The sequence below is a fragment of the Rattus norvegicus genome, chromosome 16 (genome assembly GCF_021556685.1).
Source record: "Rattus norvegicus strain SHRSP/BbbUtx chromosome 16, alternate assembly SHRSP_T2T, whole genome shotgun sequence".
Taxonomy (NCBI): domain Eukaryota; kingdom Metazoa; phylum Chordata; class Mammalia; order Rodentia; family Muridae; genus Rattus; species Rattus norvegicus.
This window is the reverse complement of record NC_141549.1, coordinates 10093857-10116296: the sequence shown is the minus strand read 5'-3', so window position 1 is coordinate 10116296 and position 22440 is coordinate 10093857. Positions and strand designations below refer to the sequence as shown.

At 41.5% G+C, this 22440-nt stretch overlaps 2 protein-coding genes across 6 annotated transcripts in view; one reads left to right on the top strand and one right to left on the bottom strand.

Moving 5' to 3' along the window:
- Window positions 1-14298, bottom strand: part of Wapl (WAPL cohesin release factor) — a 69332-nt gene extending 55034 nt beyond the window's left edge. For 3 of the 4 annotated variants that reach the window (XM_087587677.1, XM_087587676.1, XM_087587678.1), the window contains exons 1-2: window positions 13841-14298; window positions 10542-11062 (exon numbers count right to left, since the gene is read on the bottom strand). In XM_087587677.1, the coding sequence (XP_087443803.1) occupies window positions 10542-11040 (499 nt within the window). In that variant the 5' untranslated portion in view covers window positions 11041-11062; window positions 13841-14298. 4 annotated transcript variants of the gene reach the window in all.
- Window positions 14299-14425: 127 nt separating this feature from the next.
- Opn4 (opsin 4) overlaps window positions 14426-22440 on the top strand; it is an 84932-nt gene continuing 76917 nt past the window's right edge. For both annotated transcript variants that reach the window (XM_087587461.1, XM_087587460.1), the window contains exon 1: window positions 14426-14758. The gene's annotated coding sequence lies outside the window, so the exon portion shown is untranslated. The remainder of the gene's footprint in view (window positions 14759-22440) is intronic.

The window sequence follows — 22440 nt, the reverse complement described above, 5'->3', positions numbered from 1 at the left end:
TCCATGGGACACTGTCTCATAAACCATATGTAAGTAAACAAGCAAGTGAAGAGAGCCAACCAGAAAGATGAACAAACTAGGCGTGAGGGGAAGAGCACACTTCCCTCCAGGAAACCTCCTGGCCAGTCATCACTAAACCTTGTCTTTCATGGCTTTCATGGTAGTAATCAACTTAGCACTTGTCCCCTCTTCCCTTCCTGAAGAGGTTTCAGGTAGGGGTATCTCTGAAAGTCTCAACCCTCTAATCCTGATTGCATCCATCTACCTAGTGAACACTATTCATCCTAAAGCTTCTTAAAAAACGGTCAGCCTTCAGTTCATTACAAGATGATCTATGTAAGATTCTAGGACCTTGAATTTTATGCTTGGAAACAGAACCAAATACAATATAACTAGTTGTACAGCATATACCTAAAAAGCTACAATTAACAATATACTGTCATTCTAGGGAGAACTATGCTAGCTTAATGAGAAAAAGGCTAAGTAGGAAGATTCTAGCCAATATCAAACAATATAAACAAAGTGCAAGTAAAGGGGTTGGGGTTTTAGCTCAGTGGTAGAGCGCTTGCCTAGCAAGCGTAAGGCCCTGGGTTCGGTCCCCAGCTCCGGGAAAAAAAAGAAAAAGAAAAAGAAAAAAAAAAAAGTGCAAGTAAAAATGTGTAAAAGATACTACATACTCTAAAGAAAACAATCCAACATAAAAAACAAGTAATTATTTTTCTACCTTTACCTAGGTATAAAGTTTGATAGAAGGATGATACCAAGTTTGGGATAGGGGGTGCATACTATTAGCAAGAAACGTGGTATTGTCAATTAAAATTTTAGTAGTATATATATATCCAGAGCTAGAGAGATGGTTCAGCATAAGAGCACTTGCTGCTCTTCCCGAGGACCCCAATTCCAACCCCATCACATACCATATGACTCACAGCCACCTGGAACTTCAGCGGAAAGGGGTAAGCTTTTGGCCTCCTCAACACCTGCACTTATATGCAACATACCCAAACACAAATGAAGACACTCATACTTAACGACATACACTTTAGAGCAATAAAAATAAAACTTTAATATATATATATATATATATATATATATATATGCCTTTTCAAAATTACTTTTAGAAATTACTCCTACCACTATACTAACACAGGTGACATGGTACTCAAAAACTTAGAAAGATGTTCAATGCAACATTTACTTGCCACAAAAACACCCAAAACCACACAAGGCAGAAGCTTAAGTACGCCTACCTGGTATAGGTATATGGAAACTATGGTATATGGAAACTATGAGCCTGCTAAAAAGAACAAGATGTATCTACAATACTGAGCGACGTACATCCTAAACTTATCCTTTAACTGTACTAAAAGCATGATACACCATACATATGCACATTCCAGTATTTTATATCTCACATTGTGTGTATGTTTTGAAACAAGATCCCACTGTGTAACCAAGACTAGCCAACAACTATGTAGCCTGGGCTCATTTCAAATTAGAGATTGCCCTGCCTTGCTGACCTAAATGCTAGGATTATAATCATGCTATGACACTCAACGTGTGTTTAGGTTTTGGGGTCATACACAGTACATAGGCTGCTTAGGGATAGTTCAATGATAGAATGCACATTCCCATACTCTAGGTCTTGGGTTCTAGCTCCAACAAAGAAATAGAAAGTATTCATGAAATCTGAAGGAAAGCAACTTCACTGTCAAGAGAACATGTGGGTACTGACCATGAAAAAGCCAGAGAATGAACTATTATTTGTGAGTCAGGAGCTAGGGGTATTGCTTGGTTGATAGCTTGCCTAGCACACCAGGCCCTTGGGTCAGGCTCAAGCACTGAATAAATATAGGCAGAGTGGTGGGTGGCACCTGAGTGCAACAGGATGGGGATAGGAGGATAAGAAATTCATGATCTGAGGCCAGCCTGGGTTAGAGACGGTTTCAAAAAAATAAAAAAGCTCTCAACTTCCTCAATTAATAAACTTTACATCAAGATTTGAAAGTTAAAGCATCTTTTTTCAGTTAGCATATAAAATACTCTAATGAAACACAAGATTATGTCATTTTAAAGATAATAAATGAGGATTAGGGATGTAGTCCAATGTACAGTGTACGGAGCTTAACTAAGGCTCTAGGTTTCATACTTAACTTGGACGGAGGAAGGGAGGAAGGGAGGGATGAAGGGAGGGAGGGAGGGAGGGAGGGAGGGAGGGAGGGAGGGAGGAAGGGGGAGAGAGAGAATACAACCCAAAAACCTTAACAAAAATACTACTCAAAAACTGAGCATAGGGGTTGGGGATTTAGCTCAGTGGTAGAGCGCTTGCCTAGCAAGCGCAAGGCCCTGGGTTCGGTCCCCAGCTCCGACAAAAAAAGAAAAAAAAAAAAAACTGAGCATAGTAGTGTATCTATAATCCAGCACTTAGGAGCCAGAATTACATATAAAATTACTATTATTATTATTGTTGTTGTTGTTGTTATTTTGGCAGCAGCACTGCCAGCACAACCACTGCCAGCAGGTCTACTACACAGAATGATGGCCAAAATTAAACCAACCCCCTATCATTCATATCAACAAAACAGCCCTTATCTTTATACTTACGTAGGGTTCTGCAGTAAGGAGCTACTGCTTCTAGGACAACATAATTAGGTCCTCTACAGAAAGACACTGCCTTATAAAGCAGGTTTCTTCAATCCCTAATCCATTTGGATGGGGTAATAGCCTCACTGTTAAGAAGGTTGGGGCCTCATCCCCTGTGATTTTCCTATATCCCTCCTATACCTTTGTAAATAACCCCTCCTCCTATTACCTAATTTGGGGGTGCCATCTGTCTCCAGCTGAACCAGTTCTTCTCTTTAAAACATGTACATTTACATATGTGAATTTTCTCAGTCCTCAGGTCACTACAGCCATTCTGTGAAATCCTCCTTTAGTTAACTTTTGTATCAGCAATCCCATGCCACTCAGCTGAGCCGTCAAGAGCTCTGGCTGTTTCATATTAGCTTTCCTTTTTAGTTTCTTCTTCTCTCCACCCTTAAGTATAGGAAATTTTTCACAGCTCAATTCAAATACTTAATGACTTCATGGAATCCTGCATTTTCAAATATTTTTATACTTAGTCTCACATTATAAATTATCTCAAATCAATGCTTCTTAATTTAAGTTCCATCCTTGATCTCCCTCTCAAAAACCAGTTGTGGTTGGTTGTTCACAGCTCTAAGTCTAAGGGAACAGAATATGGGGGGGGGGTCGGTCCTGTGAAGTGCTATAAAAATAAATCTCATTGTGCTGAAAGTAGTTATTCATGACCAGCACAGGTCAATGCTACACCTCCTCAATGCACACAGGAGGACAGTATGCTTACACTTTTATTAATTACTACATAGCTGGTATTCTCTTAGATGTGAGGAAGAGCTTGCTAATGGCTTCCTGCGCTCTTGTTTCATCTTACCTTTGAGAACAACATTGGCTTTCCTTGGGGGGGGGGTAGGGGGGGTGGAGTGGTAGAGATAAGAAATAAAAGAATGATGGTACCTGCTATAATCCCCTGTACTTGGGAAATACAGGCAGGACAGGAGGATCATTTTCAGGTACGTCTTCAATGTAAAGACAGCCTGTACTAGTCTCCAGAGAGAAATAGACAGAGATCAAAATCTACTTAATAAAGGCTGGGGATGTGGCAGGATGTAGAAGGCCCTGCATACAATCTCCAGCAACTACAAAAACAAACAAAAAAAAGACACAAAAATCTGCCTCAAAATGTACATACTATCGAGTTCTGTTTATATATAGCACACAAAAAAGGTATTTATTAGCTACATAAATAAGATCCATTTTATTCAGTATTAAAAACTCTGGCCTTATTTTACCAAAAAAAAGAAAGAAAAAAGAAAAGAAAATTTAGGGGCTAGAGAAATGGCACAGTGGTTAGTGGCTCAATTCTCAGCACCCACATGATAGTTTACAACTGTCTTTAACTCCAGTTCCAGTTCCATAGCACCTGGCAAGCACACGGTGCAGATGTATATGCCAGGCAAAATACCCATACAAACAAAGTCAGTCTTTTTAAAAAGTTACTTAAAGGGCTGGAGAGATGGCTCAGCGGTTAAGAGCACTGACTGCTCTTCCAGAGGTCCTGAGTTCAATTCCCAGCAACCACATGGTGGCTCACAACCATCTATCATGGGATCCGATGCCCTCTTCTGGTGTCTGAAGACAGTGACAATGTACTCACATACATGAAATAAATAAATCTTAAAAAAAAAAATTCAAATAATCCTTTAAAAAAAAGTTACTTAAATAGAAACAAATGAGAACTTGTAACTTGCTTCAACATCAAGATAAAATCGATCTTAAGACAGCTGTTTTATTCTAAAATCATATATTGCTTGTTTATTTATTAAGTTCATTCCTACCAGAATATGACAATACCATATGAAAAGACCAATTTGGATGTTTCACAGCTATTCCATTTAATTCAAGTTATCCAACTTCTGAATGGTGCTTTACCCTTTTAATGGGAATTAAGCCAGTTTTACAAGGCTATGATTAAGAACTGATTGATATATAAAAGGCTTAGTTCAAAGCTGAAACTAAAAACAGAATAGATTTCTTACCCACTTTTCGTGAAGCTTAAAAATGACAAGTATATTTTATACAAACAACACTATCTAAAGGCAAATAATTTCCTGATATTATTAAGTTAAGATTGACATCATCAGGCTGGAGAGATGGCTCACTGGTTAAGAGCACTGACTGCTCTTCCAGAGGTCCTGAGTTCAATTCCCAGCAACCACATGATGGCTCACAACCACTTATAATGGGATCCGATGCCCTCTTCTGGTGTGTCTGAAGACAGTGACAGTGTGTACTCATATAAATTAAAATAAATAAATCTTTAAAAAAAAAGATTGACATCATCTCAGTTAAGTTTGTAGCCCATTTTTTAAGAATATTCTGTAAGTATGTACATATTGCATCCCTCTGTGTGGATAAATACACAAGAGTGCAGTTGCTCAGGAGGCCAAAGGTGTTAGACTCCCCTGGAACTGTAGTTACCGGTAGGTACTCAGGTCTTCTCCAAGAGCCATATGCACTCTTTTTTTTTTTTTCTTTTTCTTTTTTTCGGAGCTGGGGACCGAACCCAGGGCCTTGCGCTTGCTAGGCAAGTGCTCTACCACTGAGCTAAATCCCCAACCCCGCCATATGCACTCTTAACCCCTGAACCACCTCTCCAGCCCAATCCTAGCTCACTTGAAACTGTCAAAAGTAGAATTATTCATTCCCTCTTTCTGAAAATCATCTTTGGTTCTAAAATCAAATCTCAGGATGTCCTGATAATACCCCCCAGCAAGCTTACACACTCAATACAGCTTTAAGCAAATGGAAAAAACTTACTGGCTATGAAACCAGCCATGCAAATTAAGAGCCTATGCTATGGTTATCTCAATATTTGGCAGGATATGTAGACTGAATCCCAGCTGGCTGGCATGGAAAGTGTGCCAAGAAGAAATGTAAGTCTCTACATAATTTTTTTAAGAGTCCAGACTAACAAAGAAGAGAAATAGAAGTACCCCACATAAAAAGCAAAAGCAACCTTTTTAAGTCCTGGGGTAAGAAGATGGTTCAGAGGTACTGGCTGCTCTTCCAGAAGCCCCAGCACCCACAACCGACTTGACACTCCAGTTCCAGGGGAATCCAACACCCTATTCTGGCCTCTACAGACACTGCATACATATGGTGCATAGGCTTTTTTTTTTTTTTTTTTTTTTTAAAAGACAGGGTTTCTTTGTGTAGCTCTGGCTGTCCTGGAGATCAATCAGACCAGGCTGGCCTTGAACTCAGAAATCCACTTGCCTTTGCCTCCCATGTGCTGAGATTAAAGGTGTTTAATGTACAGACCCGGATTCCAAGCTTGAATACGGGCATGTACTGGTAGTAGAGTACCTGCCAGCACACAGAAGGCCCTGGTTCAACAGCCAACACCAAACAACCCCGGGTGTGGGGAAGACCGCCTAGAATCCTTGCATTTACGAAGTGAAGGCTGGAGATCGGAAGTTCGAGGTCATCCTTGTTCACATAGTAATCACAAGACCAGTCCAGGATACACAGATCCTGTCTCAACAAGACAACCCTCTCACTCCACAGTGGGTAAGATGAGTTAGCTGGTAAAAGTGCTTGTCATGCAAGCCTGACAGTGAGCTCATTTGCTGGAATACATGGTAAGAAGACAGAACTGACTCCAAATAATGTACTCTAACTTCCACATTCCAATCATGCTCGTGGGGCCTGGAAAGGTGAATACTCCTCTCCCAGAGAACCTGAGCTCAGTTTCCAGGATCCACGTCAGATAGCTCACAGCTATCAAGCTCCAAAGGATCCAATGACTCTGGCACCCACACTCATGTAAACAAACAACACAGACACACGCATAAACATAAATAAAAATGAATCTTAAGCCAAGCATGGATGTGTATCCTTTAACCCCAACACTCAGAGGGCAAAGCCAAATCCTGGTCTACACAGTGATTACCAGAACTAGGGCTACATAGTGAGACTGTCTCTTTTAAAAATAATAATAAAAAATAAAAGGTTGAGTAAAATGATTCAAAATAGACTACTATAGACAGCTTAAAAAAAGATGAACTCTAGCTACTGCTTAAAGTCATTTTAGTGCCACACCTAAGAACTGACTAGTATAAAAAACAAACTGAAATCAGCATCTTGTGTTTATAAAATTAAGAATTTGCAGATAAAACCAGAACTACTAAATTTACTTGAAAATAAATACATACAGGATGGAAGGTAAGAAGAGTAATATGCGGGGTTGGGGATTTAGCTCAGTGGTAGAAAGAGCGCTTGCCTAGCAAGCACAAAGCCCTGGGTTCGGTCCCCAGCTCCAAAAAAAAGAAAAAAAAAAAAAAAAAGAAGAGTAATATGCAGGAAAGATGACATACAATTTGCTATACACTGAGCTAAGGGGGTATTCAGTGGTAGATGACTAACCAGTATGCATAAAGCCCTAGGTTCAATCCACGGTATCACATCTTGCTGGAATTTCCAACCCCAATAAGCCCATATGAAAAAACACAATCCAGCTATTATAATTGAAAGCTATATGCCTAGCTTGGGCAAATCTAACACTATACTAATTTATTCCCCAGCAATGAGACCCCTTGCTACTTGTTGTTTCTCCTGCCCTCGTGGTTCTGGTGCACCACGGCTTCCTCCTTCTCTTCAGTCCTCTCTCCTTCCCCTCTCTCAAACCTCCAGTCTCACCCTTCCCCTTCATTGCCCAATCACAGGCTCTAGCCTTTATAGACCAGTTAGAATGGGGAGAAGGTTCACATGAGATCACTGCTCCAGGGGGGAACCTCTTCAGAAGCAAGATTAACATCGGAATACAAACAGCATCAGTCAACTCAGAACCCTCACAAGGAGAGAAAAGATGCCCTGCCACATAACATACCAACTATTGAATACTCGGTTCTTTCACTATCTTTCTGAAACTGGAAATTTTGTGGTTTTGTTTTGAGCCAGGCAGGGTACTTTAACAACTCAACCTTTCCCTAGAATTCTTAGACAGTTTGTAATACTTTCTACTCTTTTCCTTATCTATTAAGCATCTGTTTACAAAATGGCAACCACTGATGTCTTTAAAACTGATTACTTACTCATTTATTTACGTGTGAGAGTTGTGCACATGTAGGACACACAAGTCATGGTGCACATCGAGTGTATGAGGTCAAAGACAACCTGAAGTCGGTTCTCGCCTTCTACCACGAGTTCCCAGGACACAGACTCAGGTGTTCAGGCTTTACCCCTAGACTAGCTGACTAGTTAAACCATTCTGGTTTATTATGACTTCACTTCGAATTTCCTCTTCAAGTTAACCATAATCTTTAAAAGTACTACCCATTAAGAAGTATTTAAAACAAAAAAGTGTAATTTCGAAAAAGAAATCACAATTCTCTACTGATGAAAAGATGAACTTAATGTGAATTATTAGAAAAAAAACTGATAAAACTCTTTTAAGTTTGGATAAGCTTTTCTTATTGGTGTGAAATAATTCAACTACAGAAAAGAGTGAACAAATATCTCACTGAAAAGATACTATGGAACTTAATTTAAACCTGCACACTTTGAACAAGTACATCTACATACTTTGAACAAGTTGTTGATAAAAACAAATTAAGTTTTCTGAGTAAAATTAAAGAACTGACAATATGACAAAAATGCAAAATCAGGAAATCCCAAAAGTTTAGGTGAAATGGCAAAAGAAAATCTATAAAGCTCAAAAGCATTCTGTTACAGAGCCAACTTCTAAATACATGAACTTATACATGGTTTATAAAAATAACTGACTTATACACACTTTTAAGTTAACACTATTACAAAAATTAAAGACACTTCAAGTTTGCTTCCTACCCTATAAGAGTTGCCAGAGTTTGCAAGCTTCAGAAAGTCAAGGGAAAATACACAAACTCATTCTGTGGCATAAGTCCCTTACCACTAAGTGTGCATTTATAACAAGGGAAGCAAAACTAGATTTTTTTTCTAGAATACCTGTTTATCTTTATTTTTGTATGTATTTTCTCCTCAAACTTTATTATAATGGAGTCTGGAATCAGGGTCAACCCAACTACAGGCATCATCAGAACTACAATCCAGCTACACTGGAATGTGAAGCTATTTTATTCCACAGATTACTGCATTTCTAGCAACTTCCAACAGCAATTTGAACAAATGTAAAAACACACTACCGGGGTTGGGGATTTAGCTCAGTGGTAGAGCGCTTGCCTACCAAGCAAGGCCCTGGGTTCAGTCCCCAGCTCCAAAAAAAACAAAACAAAACAAAACAAAAGCAAAAAAAAACACACTACCACCATAGAAACATAATTAGATACCTCCTACAAATACTCCTATTCCTCTTATAAAACATTTTTTCCCTCGACCCTCTGCCACCAGGCCCCATTCTCCCTTGATCCTCCACAAGGACGTTAACAAACTTGCACCTTTAGTCTTCTACAGGCTACCTACCTCCTGTGTAGGACAACTATCTGGAATCAGCAAGAAACGACAATTAAACACTACAATCAGATAGTAGGCTCAACAACATCTGGACAACCAAGAAACCTCATTCAGTGGCTAAGTGCACTGGCTGCTCTTGCAGAGGACCTAGCTCAATTCCTAGACCCTACATCGTAGTTCCTAACTGTTTGTAACTCCAGTCCCAGGGGAATCAGATGCCCTCTTCCAACCTTGGTGGCCAGCAAGCATACATATGGTATATATATATATATATATATATATATATATATATATATATATATGCATGCAGACTTATAAAAAAAATAAATCTAAAAGTAATTGAAAAAAAACCTCATTCTAATTTTGCCACTAGCTGATCTTAGAAAGTTACCTAATCTCTCCAAACTTTACAAAGTGAGCAGAGTTGAGTAAAAAATTCATTTGCACTCAGAAATTGTATCTTTATGATAAATTTTAGAAGCTGATCTGGAAACAATGTTAGGCTTCTTTTGATTTGTTTTCTTATGAAAATCTAGCTTAAGGTAAGAACAATGCTTTAGGAGAAATATGAACAAAGCAACAACCAAAATGATTATTAGCCCAGAGGATCAAGAGGACGACAACAAAAGCTAGCTCACTCACCCAAAGGTTGAGAAAATTAGAAAAAAAGCTCAGCACTTTTAGCAAAGCAATGCAAGTCACACTCCCTATCCTACTTGATGTGTTATTTACATTAAGACTACAACAAATTCCTTGTAGACAGTCAATAAACTCACAGTATTATAAAAAACACTATCCAACAAATCAATGTATAAAGACTGTTCCCAAAATAATACCAAGTAACAAGTCTCTAAGATGTTTGAATTAAAATTTAAATCTGATTGAGCTCTGAAAAGTTTTAAGTGCTTTATAAGGGGACCGGAGAAATAGTTTAGCATTTAAGAGCACTGACTTCTCTTCCAAAGGACCCAGGTTCAGTTCCCAGCTCCCACATGGTGTCTAACTTCAGTAGCTCCTAGCTTCTAAAGGAAGCAGGCATGCACAGTGCACATTTATGCAGGAGACATACACACACATTAAACAAACTTATCAATATCTCCTACTAATCATAAATGCAGGGAGGAAAAAAAAAAAACAAATGGCAACCACGCACATCCTTTGTGGGGGGGTGGGGTCCAAGACAGAGCTTCTCTACATAACAGTCCTAGCAGTCCAGGGGTCTGAACTCCAAAATAAGCCTGCCTCTGCCTCCCAAGAGCTGGAATTAGAAGAGCGCACCACCGCAACTCAGCAACCACTTGGGCCTTTTAAGGTGCTAATGAAACAGCTCAGTAGGGGTGCTAGAAATGCAAACCGGACAACCTCCATTTATTTATCTCTAGAATCCATGTAGACATGGAAAAAAACTATACAAAGTTGTCCTTTTCTTTCCAAACACATGCATGCACACAAGTAATAAATTAGAATTTCAGTATCACATAAATGGCTTTAAATACATCAAAACTTACCTGAAGTTATCAACTTAGTACAACTACTTTTGTTTGCATTGTCTTCTGGAATTCTATTTGTGTTCTTTTCTTTCCCAATTAAAGAATCCTCCACAAGTAAGCATCTATCAGAAGCAAAACTGTCTTCACCCACCGCATGACTACATTTGCTATTAGCTTCAAGTACTGAAGTGACTTCTTCCAGCTGAACAGCTTCACTGGATTCTGAGTAAGAGGAACCCTTACCCTGGGCTAAACTTTTTGAAGAAACAGGTAGAGACTCATCATCACTATCAAAACCAAAAGGATCTCCAGTATCTTCTTCTTCTACTTTAGGTTTCTTCGGAATTTCTTGAATATCTGGTTTGAAATTGGGCCTCTTCTGCCCTAATTTAGCCATAAATGTGGTCTCTCCCCATTTTGTACTAAGAGTAGTCCGTTTGTTGGAAAAAACTTCATCAAATTTTGAACTGCCATTTCCTCCTTTCCTACTGTAAGTTTTCCCAAATCTGGATGTCATTTTGACACCTGTTTCATATTCCCTGTAGAAAGAATTTTGAGAAAATATAATTAGCAAATTTTTAACAAGTTTTAAGCATTCTATAAAAAATAAGATCCTAGGACTTCCTTATATAGTTTTCAACATTCAGCACGCAAACTTTTTAAACTAGTTTAAATAAATGAGCTGAAGAGGTTAATTTTCCATTCTTTACTTCCATACATCAGGTTTGGTAGTGTTTTGGCTTGCTTTTACAATAAGAACATATTCATATGAAACTTACAAAGTTTAAAAAAAAGCTTACTACTAATCAACTTATAATGCAGTACCTACAAATTAACTTAAAACATTCAAATTCCATATCCTCATACACAATTTAATCAGAAAAATAATCTAGAGTAAATACACAAATACAAAATCTTTAGTCACAATATATATAATTTCCAGGATCTAAACAATGTCAGTTGATCAAACTTAGTTCTTTGAAATTTTTACAACCCTTCATAGAGGGTCAGAAAAACGTATCTTCTCACATAGTATAATCTGTAGATTCTACCCAAGCTTAAAGGTTCTGATCCTTAAACTAAAGTGATTTTAACTGACTTTAAAAGCTCCTTCAGGGCTGGAGAGATGGCTCAGTGGCTAAGAGCACTGACTGCTCTTCCAGAAGTCGCGAGTTCAAATCCCAGCAACCACATGGCGGCTCACAACCATCTGTAATGAGATCTGATGCCCTCTTCTGGTGTGTCTGAAGACAGCTACAGTGTACTTATATATAATAAATAAATCTTTAAAAAAAAAAAAAAAGCTCCTTCAATAGTCATCTCCCTAAACTCAAGAAACCGTTTTCTACTTCCTTTTATCTCTACAGTGCTCTGCTTGTCACTGAGTAAGTTTTCTGAAGTTGGAGAACTCCATTTTACAGAGGTATATGATTTACTATTATAAATAGAAATATTTAGCCTTTATTTTCCTCTTCAATTTACAAACCCATTTACTTGACTAAAAATATACTGAAAAAAATTTCCGAGGGGGGGAAAAAATCGAACATTTTAAAATACAAGGTATAATACTTTTTACAGCACAAACAAGCAATCATTATCCCTTTTTCAACACTTTGACCTTCCACCGTTTAAATATCAATTTACCAATTCTAGGGGGAAGGAAGGAAAGCAATTACTTAAGGGCTTGGAAAATCTTCATTACTTGGAAATTTAAAATAAGAATATTTAACTTACATTTTCAAATGTTTTTGGGCTACACTTTTAGTATTTTTATTAAGTTCTTACAACCTAATGAATCACTATCCAATTTAATTCAGCAAATTTTCAGTAGACTTACCACCACCCTAATGTTTGAAAGGAAACCAATTCTGATTGGACAAAATAATAATTTAGTCATCGTACACATCTGTGCTAAGAGAAAATTTAGCTTTCCTCAGAGAGTTTCCATTTTGTAGTTTTGAAAACTAACAAGCTTTATTGTCTTTCTTGTTAAATATGGCCTAATAAACAAAACCAAGCTGCCAAAAGCAAGAAAATAAAGTCAGTTCTTTAAGCTGTGACAAGTAAACCTACACACATATATCACAATAGAGCTGGAATGTTTGGGGCACACATACACCGCAATCATCTAAAAATGCTGACTAAAGCCAAGTCAAAAAAATCTAGACTTGATCTTATTTATGACATCTGAAAAACTCACGGTAAAAGCAGTTCTAAAGCCACAAAGCATTCACTGTGCAGGATTAAGGTCTGAAAATGAATATCTGATACTGAGTTAAGTAATAAGACAACTGTATTTTTAAAAGATCATATCTCAGAAATATACGCTGATGTATTAACATCATTAAATACTGATGAAAATATCAGTAATTTTTTAATATTAAGGAATGAGAATCATATAGATTAAGAAAAATATGGTGAGTTATTATCTACTGAATCCAGAAGGTATAAGTACAAGAGTTCATTATATGATTGCTTTTACTGTTTTCCATAATGCCCATTTTAAAAAGTCAGGAGACTACGGAGAGGGCATTATCTAAGCATAACATATGTACAAATTCAGCATATATATTTGGCATGACGTTTTACATACACACTATCCTGTTCAGGCTTCAAATTTCACCAACAGTCCTAGGTAAAAAGGAAATGAAGGTTCACAACTAAGTGTTTTCGATTTGGGAGGCCTCTGCCTCACCCCAAAGCCCAGCGGACTTTTGACGGAAGTGCATTGGGACTTAAATTAAGGAGAGGGTATACAAAAACAACCTCCTTACACTTAAAGCGGTAAAGAAAGCTAGCCTCTTCCAGGAAAGAGACCCACGGTAAAGCATTAGGGGGGCTTCAATTAAAAGAGGAAAGTGGAAAATAGAGGGAAACAGAAATTCTCACCTGAGGCTGCGAGTGCGCCCCGAGGCAGTAACCGAGACACCCCTCGGGCTGGACACTCACGCAACTTTTCTCCTCCCAACCCCCACCGCCTAGGAAAGGGATGTCGCTTCGGACGCCCCGGAAGCTTCTGCTACTGAGTCCCCGAAGCAAGGCCTCGGTGACGGCTAGAGGCGGTGGAGACGACGGGGAAAAGAATTCAGGACTCAAATCAACCGGACCGGGTTTGGAAGAGATTAGTCAATCAAGAAGCCGCCCGGAAAAGAACTCAAAAGGCAAAAATGAGAGGTGGGAAGGGAAAGAGTTCTTCAGATCCTCCAGTGCCCAACTTCCTTAGAAGCCAGGTGAGCAACGAGACTCGCACCGCCCCTGCCTCCTCCACCCGCCCCAACTCACTCCGGGCCTAAGCAGCCGCCCGAGACCTCACTTACCCTCGGCGCCTGGCGGGTGCTTTGGCCTCGGGCCGCCTCCGCCTCTCCCGCTCCCAACGGCCCACGGGCGGACGCGGGAGCCCCGCGCGAGAGAACAGTGCCGACCGGTGCGCCAAGAGAGGCGAGGGGCTGTGCTGCCGTCACAGTCCGCCGCTCCGCTTCGGTAAATAGGAAGCCCGGTCGAGGGGGGGGGGGGGTGAGCGGCGGCCCCGCAACTTCCCTCCCCACCTCGGGCGCGCCGGCCGGACAGGGCCTAGGCCTCCCTGGCGGCCGCCGCCGGTGCCGAGGCTGCTACGTGCCCCAGCTAAGCCGCCGCCGCCTCCTGCGCCGCCGCCTCCGCCGGTGAATGGTCAGCGCTGGAGTTTGAACAGGGCCCTGAACCATCTCAACGCCATTTGCGCTCCCGGCCCCCACCTCCTTCCTCCAACAGCCGCTCGCTCCGTCACTCCGCTTCCCACAGGCCCCGCGCGGCCGCCCGACCCCGCAGCCAATCGTACGGCCGCTTACTCAAACCGCCGCGCAGGCGCCGCGCCCCGCACGCGCCGGCTGCCACGATTGGCTGGAGCGCGAGGCCCGACGGGAGTTGTAGTTCTCTTCCGCAAGGTCTTGGTGTCTAAAGCCCGGTTCCGGAGCTGGCGAACTGTATGGGTTCTGGCTGCGGGCCTGATGGACACTTCACCAACTCGGGAACCAGTTCCAGTTCCTGGCCACGCGACGAGACGCAGGTGCGGCGCTGGAAGGCTCGCGGCACAGTGCAGGCAGCTGTGTCAATCGTTTCCCCTCCAGGGACCCTCCGGTGTCTGGGGACAGTGACTTGTGCAGCTGCGCTGAGCCTGAGAGGCCACCGCCCGGACCTTGGAGGCGGGCAATTTGGGGCAGCCTTTGAACTGGTCTGACGGTGCGAGCGAGCCAACACAGGTAAACGAGGGCCGAAACCAGGAGTCCGGTGCTGGTCTCCTCGCGGCCCGGATCCGCTTCAGCCAGGCGCTTCATCCCCTCCCACCTTACTTGTCAGTCCCCACTACGGAGTTCGGTCTTCTTTCCCCTACCTGTTAGCAATGACAACCACCCCTCACCCCACCCCACCCCGCTCCCCGAGTATTGTATATTACTAAAGAATTCTCATCGTCATTATTGACTGTGCTTACGGTAATGTGGCTTTAAATTTTTTTTTTAAAAAAAGGATACTACAATGTTGATAAGTAAAATGATCCGATGCGTTTATTTTGTTCTCTAAAAACGGGGAGAGAAGAGAATAAATTAACTGAGGACGTTCTTCGTTGTGGGAGCTGCGGGATATGTACACATACGCTATCATACTAATGTTTGTCTCAAACTGTTCATAATAAAGTTTTGGTTTGCGGGCGCAGGTCGTTTGTTTTGGTTTTGATTTTTAACTAACTAGTCCGGGACAGGAAGGTAGTGAATGATGGACGAAGTAGTGTAAGTTTTCTTCTGCAGAGACTTTCATGTCAGTGTATTACCTAATTGAGGAATTTGGAGGGGTTTTATTTTAAGCCTTCAATGGAAAAATAGCTTTCTAAACACCGTACAGTCAGCTTCACATAGGAGAAGTGAGTGGTTAGCCATCAGCCTTGCAGTTAATGGAGACTCAACTGAGAAATTAGAAAACTACTAATTGCTTTCAGTGAAAAGACAACCTCTTCTGCCAGATTTGCCTTTAAGATCTCCTCAAGTTTCAAGCTCCCTTCAGTGTAGTCAGGAAAATCCTAAAGAGGAAAAGTATAAGTAAGTGTTTCTCCAGCATGCCCTTGCTTAGACACCCTTGGCAATCCCTTCTGCCACCCTCTTAAAAACAAAAACATGGGCCCTTCCCAGTAGGAATTTAAGGTGGATTTTCAACACACTTGAATTGTTTTCCTTTTGATGCTAAGTTTCATAACTTACATTCTTGCGTTTCCAGTTTCCCTAGTATTGTGTATGTATTTTCTCGGACTGACTTCACAGTTAAGCCACCTGCCCCTTAACGTATGCTAAGGAACCAGTTAATAGGTCTTGCACTATGTATGGTATAGATATATGACTTATTTGGGTCAATTTTGTCTTTTTAATCAGCAGCTTGGGATATTGTTTTATCATTTGTTTGAAGACAGCTGGCAGAGGTGCATCTGCACTTAGGTTAATTATTTAGATGACATGGGGTGGGTGCTAATTAGAGGGTAACTATCATCAGAGGCAAAAGGTAAGATCAAAAAGCCAAAAGAGGCAGAGAGAGGCATTTGGGAGACCTTCCTGGAGGACTTCCAAGACCAAGAGAAACCCTCTGGCCTAGCCCTGCTGGTATTCAGCACTTGAAGTTGATGAGGCAAAAGTGGGAAGGTTGATTATTTAAGAACCATTCTTCGGCCCCCTTTTGTAGGGTTTGTCTTAAGTGATAGAACTTAGTTGTGTTCAGATCCCTGCTGCTGAAAGAGTGACCCATGGTCAGTATCTAGGCATAACCTTTGACTTTGTTGGGAAGGGATAATGCCCCTGCAGAGACATGGGCCTCTGCAGATTAGTGGGATTCCCCCAGGCCATTGGTTCACACAGCAACGTTTAACAAGCACTGGTAGGTGCGCATCATATGGTCCACTGAGTTTAGGTGAGGAAAGGGAGAACAATCCCAATCCTTCCAAGTTTGAGGCAGGAGCTTTGAACATTCCACGCCAGTCTGGACTAAGATATTGAAGGGAAGACAGGGCTTGGCATATAACTTGGTGATGGAGCACTTGCCTGTCATAGGCGAGCATAAAAGGGTCAAGAACCTAATCCGCAACCAGTATGAGGCTAGGGATTTTAGGGGATTCATTTGTGCCCTAGTCTGCCCTCCCTGTTATACGGGAAGGGCATAGAAAGGTTGGCACTTACTTAATGTACTACAACTAATAAAGAAATCTCGGGGTTGGGGATTTAGCTCAGTGTAGAGGGCTTGCCTAGCAAGCACAAAGCCCTGGGTTCTGTCCCCAACTCCAAAAAAAAAAAAAAAAAAAAAAAAAGAAATCTCAACTTTATTGGATGTGTGGCTATTCATAAACGCAGCAGGAAATTGTGCATGAAACCAGGTATAGATATACCTGCAGTGACTGCATTCCGGAAGCTGAAGGAGGAGGATCGGAGCCAGCCTCCTGTTGGGGAAGTGGGGGAAAAGGTCCTACATGATTTGTGAGGGGAGATAGTAACCTGGCTCTGTGGAGTTACACACATGACTTAACTAGCAGCACTGTGCTGGAACTCTACCTTCCCAGGGCCTCATATCATGCCTGACAGATGATACTACCTCTAGGGCTTATCTTGAGAGACCCAGAAGACTGTACCACAACTAAATGCTCCCTTGCCGTGGTCCTGAGTACCACACCAGAATGACATAATCTATGCCGTACAGGCCAGAAGCTTTTGGTTGTATTGCTTGAGTCCCGACATATTTCTCCATTTGGTTAGTTGGTCGGTTGGTTGGTTTTGAGACAGGGCCACATAGTGCGCAGTGCAGCCTTGGACTCTTGACCCTTCTGCCTCCACTCCCAAATTCTGGAATTACAGGTGTGTACTTCTTTATTTACTCTGATAATGTTTGACTCGGAAACAGCTCTTTTCAGTCCTCACGCAGATGACGTGTGATGCTCACCTGATCAAAAATCTAAGAATCTCCTTCATCTAATGCTCTTCTTCCCCTCAGCTATCTTGGGGGGAAGCGGAAGGGGGTTTCCCCACGATCATAGTTATGTAACAATCTAGAATCCTGGATCTGAGCCCAGTTTATGTCCTTTGATGCTACAGGCTACCCTTCCATGTACAGCCTAGGGAAGACAAGACCCTCCCCCACTGCCTTATATTCTCTCCTGCAAAGAAAACTAGCAGAAGGCGTTTCTTCCGTTTCTGTGCCCTTGGTCTAGCTCTTGCACAGGCAGAGGCAGAACTAACCTCGCCAAATAAACCTTCAGCCCTTCTTAGAAAACTGTGTCATAAAATATGACTTAGAGTCTAGTTCAGTATGTTGAAACCAGAAGGGACTGCATGAGCACCATTTTTCCTTTGCTCTGGGATGTGGGGGGAACACTGTAAAGTGCGCATTTGCATATTGTAGTACTTGGGTTGCAAAGCACTATGGGATGTGTGCTAGCCCCTGCCCTTACCTGTTGACACACGGCTCCTCCTCTTTCCACTCTGCATACCTCCAGTGTTCCACAGCAGCTCCTACTTCCTCCCCTACATGTGGTTCCTCTCATACCAGGCTGATCCCATTCATTTCCATTAGATGTTCAATGAATCTGGGGGGTGGGGGGGGGGAGTGGGGTTGCTTGGGATTCATTCAAGGTCCAACAAATGCTAAGTGCTCCTCCATTGAGCTTATAGCCCCAACCCTGAGTAGCCTGTTTTAAACTGCTGTAGTCCCTCCACTCCCAAATATCCACTGCCCATTTTATTTTTTTTTCCCTAGGGCATAAACATTCCCATCTAATATACCCTATTTCAAATATTTATGCCTATCTGCTCTGGGAAGAAAGAACAGGAATCTGCCCTCATATCAAGTCTTGTTCTCTGCTCTATCCCTATAGAAGAGTGCCTACACATAGTAGGTACTCATTAAATAGCTGTGGACTAAAGCCCTCCTTTCCTGTAGGGTTATACCTTGAAAGGAAAGCAACGGGCCGGAGAGATGGCTCACAGGTTAAAAGCTCTTACTGCTCTTCCAGAGGTCCTGAGTTCAATTCCCAGCACCTACATGGTGGCTCACAGCCATCTGTAATGGGATCCGATGCCTTCTTATGATGTGTCTGAAGACAGCAGCAATGTATACATAAAATGAATCTTTAAAAAAGAAAAAGAAAAAAGGAAAGCGATTAGACAATAACAATAGTTTCAGGTATCTTAGTGGCTCCATACATTGTCAAGCTTCCCCCGGCGTGGCCAGGAAGACTGTACTATCTGGAATTATTTTGTCCTTGTGGTTTTCACTGTGAGAACTACAATGATGAATACTGTCATAATTCCAATTACCTTGTTTTCCAAGATAATTGGAATATGTTCTCCGGAGATGGTAACATCCCTTGGGGAATAGACTACAGTGTAGGTAGTTAAACGACACAGCAATAGAAATTGCTTGAACTGTTGTCTAACAAAACTGGGTACCCAGCAGCCTCTTAGAAGTCCTGACTTTTGTCTCAGGGAACAGCTTTTTCCTGGAGTCCTCACAAGTAAAGTTGCATGGTACCTTATCAAAAAATCTAGATACTTCGCCATTACTGAAACCAAACCTCCTAAATCCCTGTTAGGCCCCTGAGTACCTCCAGTCACTTTGCCACACCTACCTTCTGTCTACTGCTAAACCAGCTCTTGCTTCAGGCCTGGGCACTTACTGTAACCTCTGCACGCACCCCGAAGCCTATATGACTCCTCCTTCAACTCTGGTAGCTCTCCCACACCTTCCGTTCAGCGTTCTGAATCTCCTGTTGTTTCTCTCCATAGTTATCACTGGTTTTCTTACATACTTGCTTAGTATGTTTTCTGCCATTACAACATAAACTGTATGAAGGAAGGGGCTTCCAGATAAATGCCAGCCACACAGAAGATAGGCTATAAATAATTGCTAGCCAAGCACTAGCGTTAAATCACTTTTAAATTCTGACAGTCTGACAGTGCCTGTCTGGTCAATCAATAGTTTAAAAAAGATACATTGAAATTTTTGATTTACATTTTTTTTAAACCATGCTGTTCTGTTTTTGCTTTTGTATTCTGAGATTATCTTACTGGGCACATAGAAGTTTAGAATCTTCTTATGTATGTGGTACTAGAGATTCACCTCTAGACCTTATGTATGCCAGGCGAGCATGCCAGCCACCACTGAGCTCACACGCCCAGCCCAGGGTTAGGATTTTCACAGCCGGTGGAGTTGAAAGCGTTTTTCTGTAGCTGAAGCCGTCGATAATGAATATGGCCTGAATTTGTTGATCGTTTCTGTAGTCACACTTTTTGCAGTGTGAGTCCGCAGTTCCTCTCAGGATCTAGGCAGGCCCGACAAGTTCGTTTGGTCAAAAGAAAAGGACATAGGTGATGCATTTCACATTTGAGGCTTAAGAAGCCTAAAGCTTTCATGTTGTCATTTGGATCTGCTGCCTCTGCCCCAGAGAACAAGTTGAGGCTAGCTTGTTAGATGATGAGAAGCCACATGGAAAGGAGGTGAAGTCATCCTATTCCAGTCAACAGCCAGCAGGCCCCAAAGCTGACCCTACAGAGCCAACTCTCTGGCCTGCAGCTATGGCACATGCATGAGCCCACCTGGGACTAAGAGCTGCCCCCATTGACCTCATGAGTCTCTCGTGAGCCATAAATGACTCTTTGTACTAAGCTGAATTTTGGAGCAGCTTGCATTAGCGTGATCCAAGCAGTGACTGCCCCATATTTAATTTGAAGCCACTGCATGCATAGGGCTTTCTGGATTACTCTGGCTGTCTAAAACAGCCTTCCAGTCTCTCGGCAATACCAGTACATTCACTTGCTAATAAAGCTCTCCAAAAGTACTTGCTTGGTTTTTCTCCATCTCCCACACTAGGAGTATAGAGTCCTGTTCATTTTGACCTATGCCGTGTCCTCAGCACCCAAATCGCACTCTATCCCCACTGTCCAGTGTGGCAGCCATAGCTATGTCCATTGAGTGTTGGACACGTGTTTAGTCTAACCTGAGGTGTGCTGAAAATGTAAGATGATACTGGATTTCAAGAGCTTTATGTTTAAATTTGCTCACGGATTAAATGTTTAAGTGATGGGGTTGGGGATTTAGCTCAGTGGTAGAGCGCTTGCCTAGGAAGCGCAAGGCCCTGGGTTCGGTCCCCAGCTCCTCCGGAAAAAAAGAACCAAAAAAAAAAAAAAATGTTTAAGTGATGATATTCTGATGCACTAGGAGAAATAGAGTATGCTGTTAAGCTAACTCCCCATTCATGCAGGTTTTTTGTGTGGCATGCTGTCATAAATCTGAGGCCAGCCTGGGCTATACAGAAAAGTTTTGGGTATATAGGAAAGCTATAAAAGGATATAGCAGAACATTAAATGCAACCAGGTAAGTGCAAGAACCCAATCCAAAAGGCCGAATGTTTTGATTCTAGATGTGTGACACGTGGAAAGGGCAAAATTCAAAATATTCAAGATTTCAAAATAGAATCCGGGTAGTAATGAGAGAGCATTACTTTCTCATTACGGTAGGCAGGAGGCGGACCCGTCACACAGGAGACTGAGAAAGATGACATTTCCTACAGCACTGTAACAGGTCTCCGTGTCAAATCGAAGGACCCCAGTGTTTACTATAGATGCAGTTAATACTGCGCCATTGAGAACAGCAGAGCACATGGTGTATTCATAATAGGAGCATTTGGGGTGGGGTTAGGAGAGGGAGGTTTGTGGGAACTCGATACTGTGTGCTTAGTGTTTCTAAGTCTAAATCATCGTAACTGGGGACACCATGAGTGCAATAAGGGACACACAGAAAGACAAACACCTCATGTTCTCTCTCATTCATGAGGCAGCTTAAGAAGATCTCACGGGGCGAGACTTGGCTCAGTAGTAAGGGCACAGGTTGCTCTTGTCAAGTCCAGTTCCCAGCACCCATGTTGGATGGCACACAACCACTTGTAACTCCAGCACCAGGGGATCCAAAGACTTTGATCAATGTGGGGGGGGTGCACATGCACACATACACATACACACACACACATACACACACACATACACACACATACATACACACACATACACATACACACATACATACACACATACACACACATACATACACACACATACACACACATACATACACACACATACACATACATACACACACATACACACATACACACACATATATACAGATACACATACACATACATACACACACATATACACACATACATACAGATACACATACACATACATACACACATACACACACATATAACACACATACATACACCACATATACACACATACATACACACACATATAACACACATACATACACATATATACACACACATACACACATATACACACACATACACACATACATACAGACATGCACACACATACACACACATACACACAGACATACACACACATACACACATACACATACACACACATATACACACATACATACACACATACACACACATACATACATACACACATACACACACACAGAGTTAAAAACAAACGCTTTTTGAACAACCTAGAATAGTGGTCATCAGACACAGGGTTCGAGAAGGTTGGATGGCAAATTGATACGTACAGTTAGATAAAATGAGTCTTGTGCTATGAAGAACAATATGTGTCCATTGTTTACAGTGATTTTTTTTTTTTACATTTAAAAAAATGAGAGAAGAGAAAAGATTGAAATTTCCCAGCACAAGTGAATGGTAAATATTTGAGGAGAGTTGGAAATGTTAATTGCCTTGGTTTGATCATTACACATTTCATACATGTATTAAATTATCACACTATGCTCTATAAATCTGTCAGATTAGTGTGTCAGAAAATAAAGCAAATCTTTGGATAACTATATAATCTTCCTGTCTTCTCATATGACTGATGATTGTTCACTAACCTGA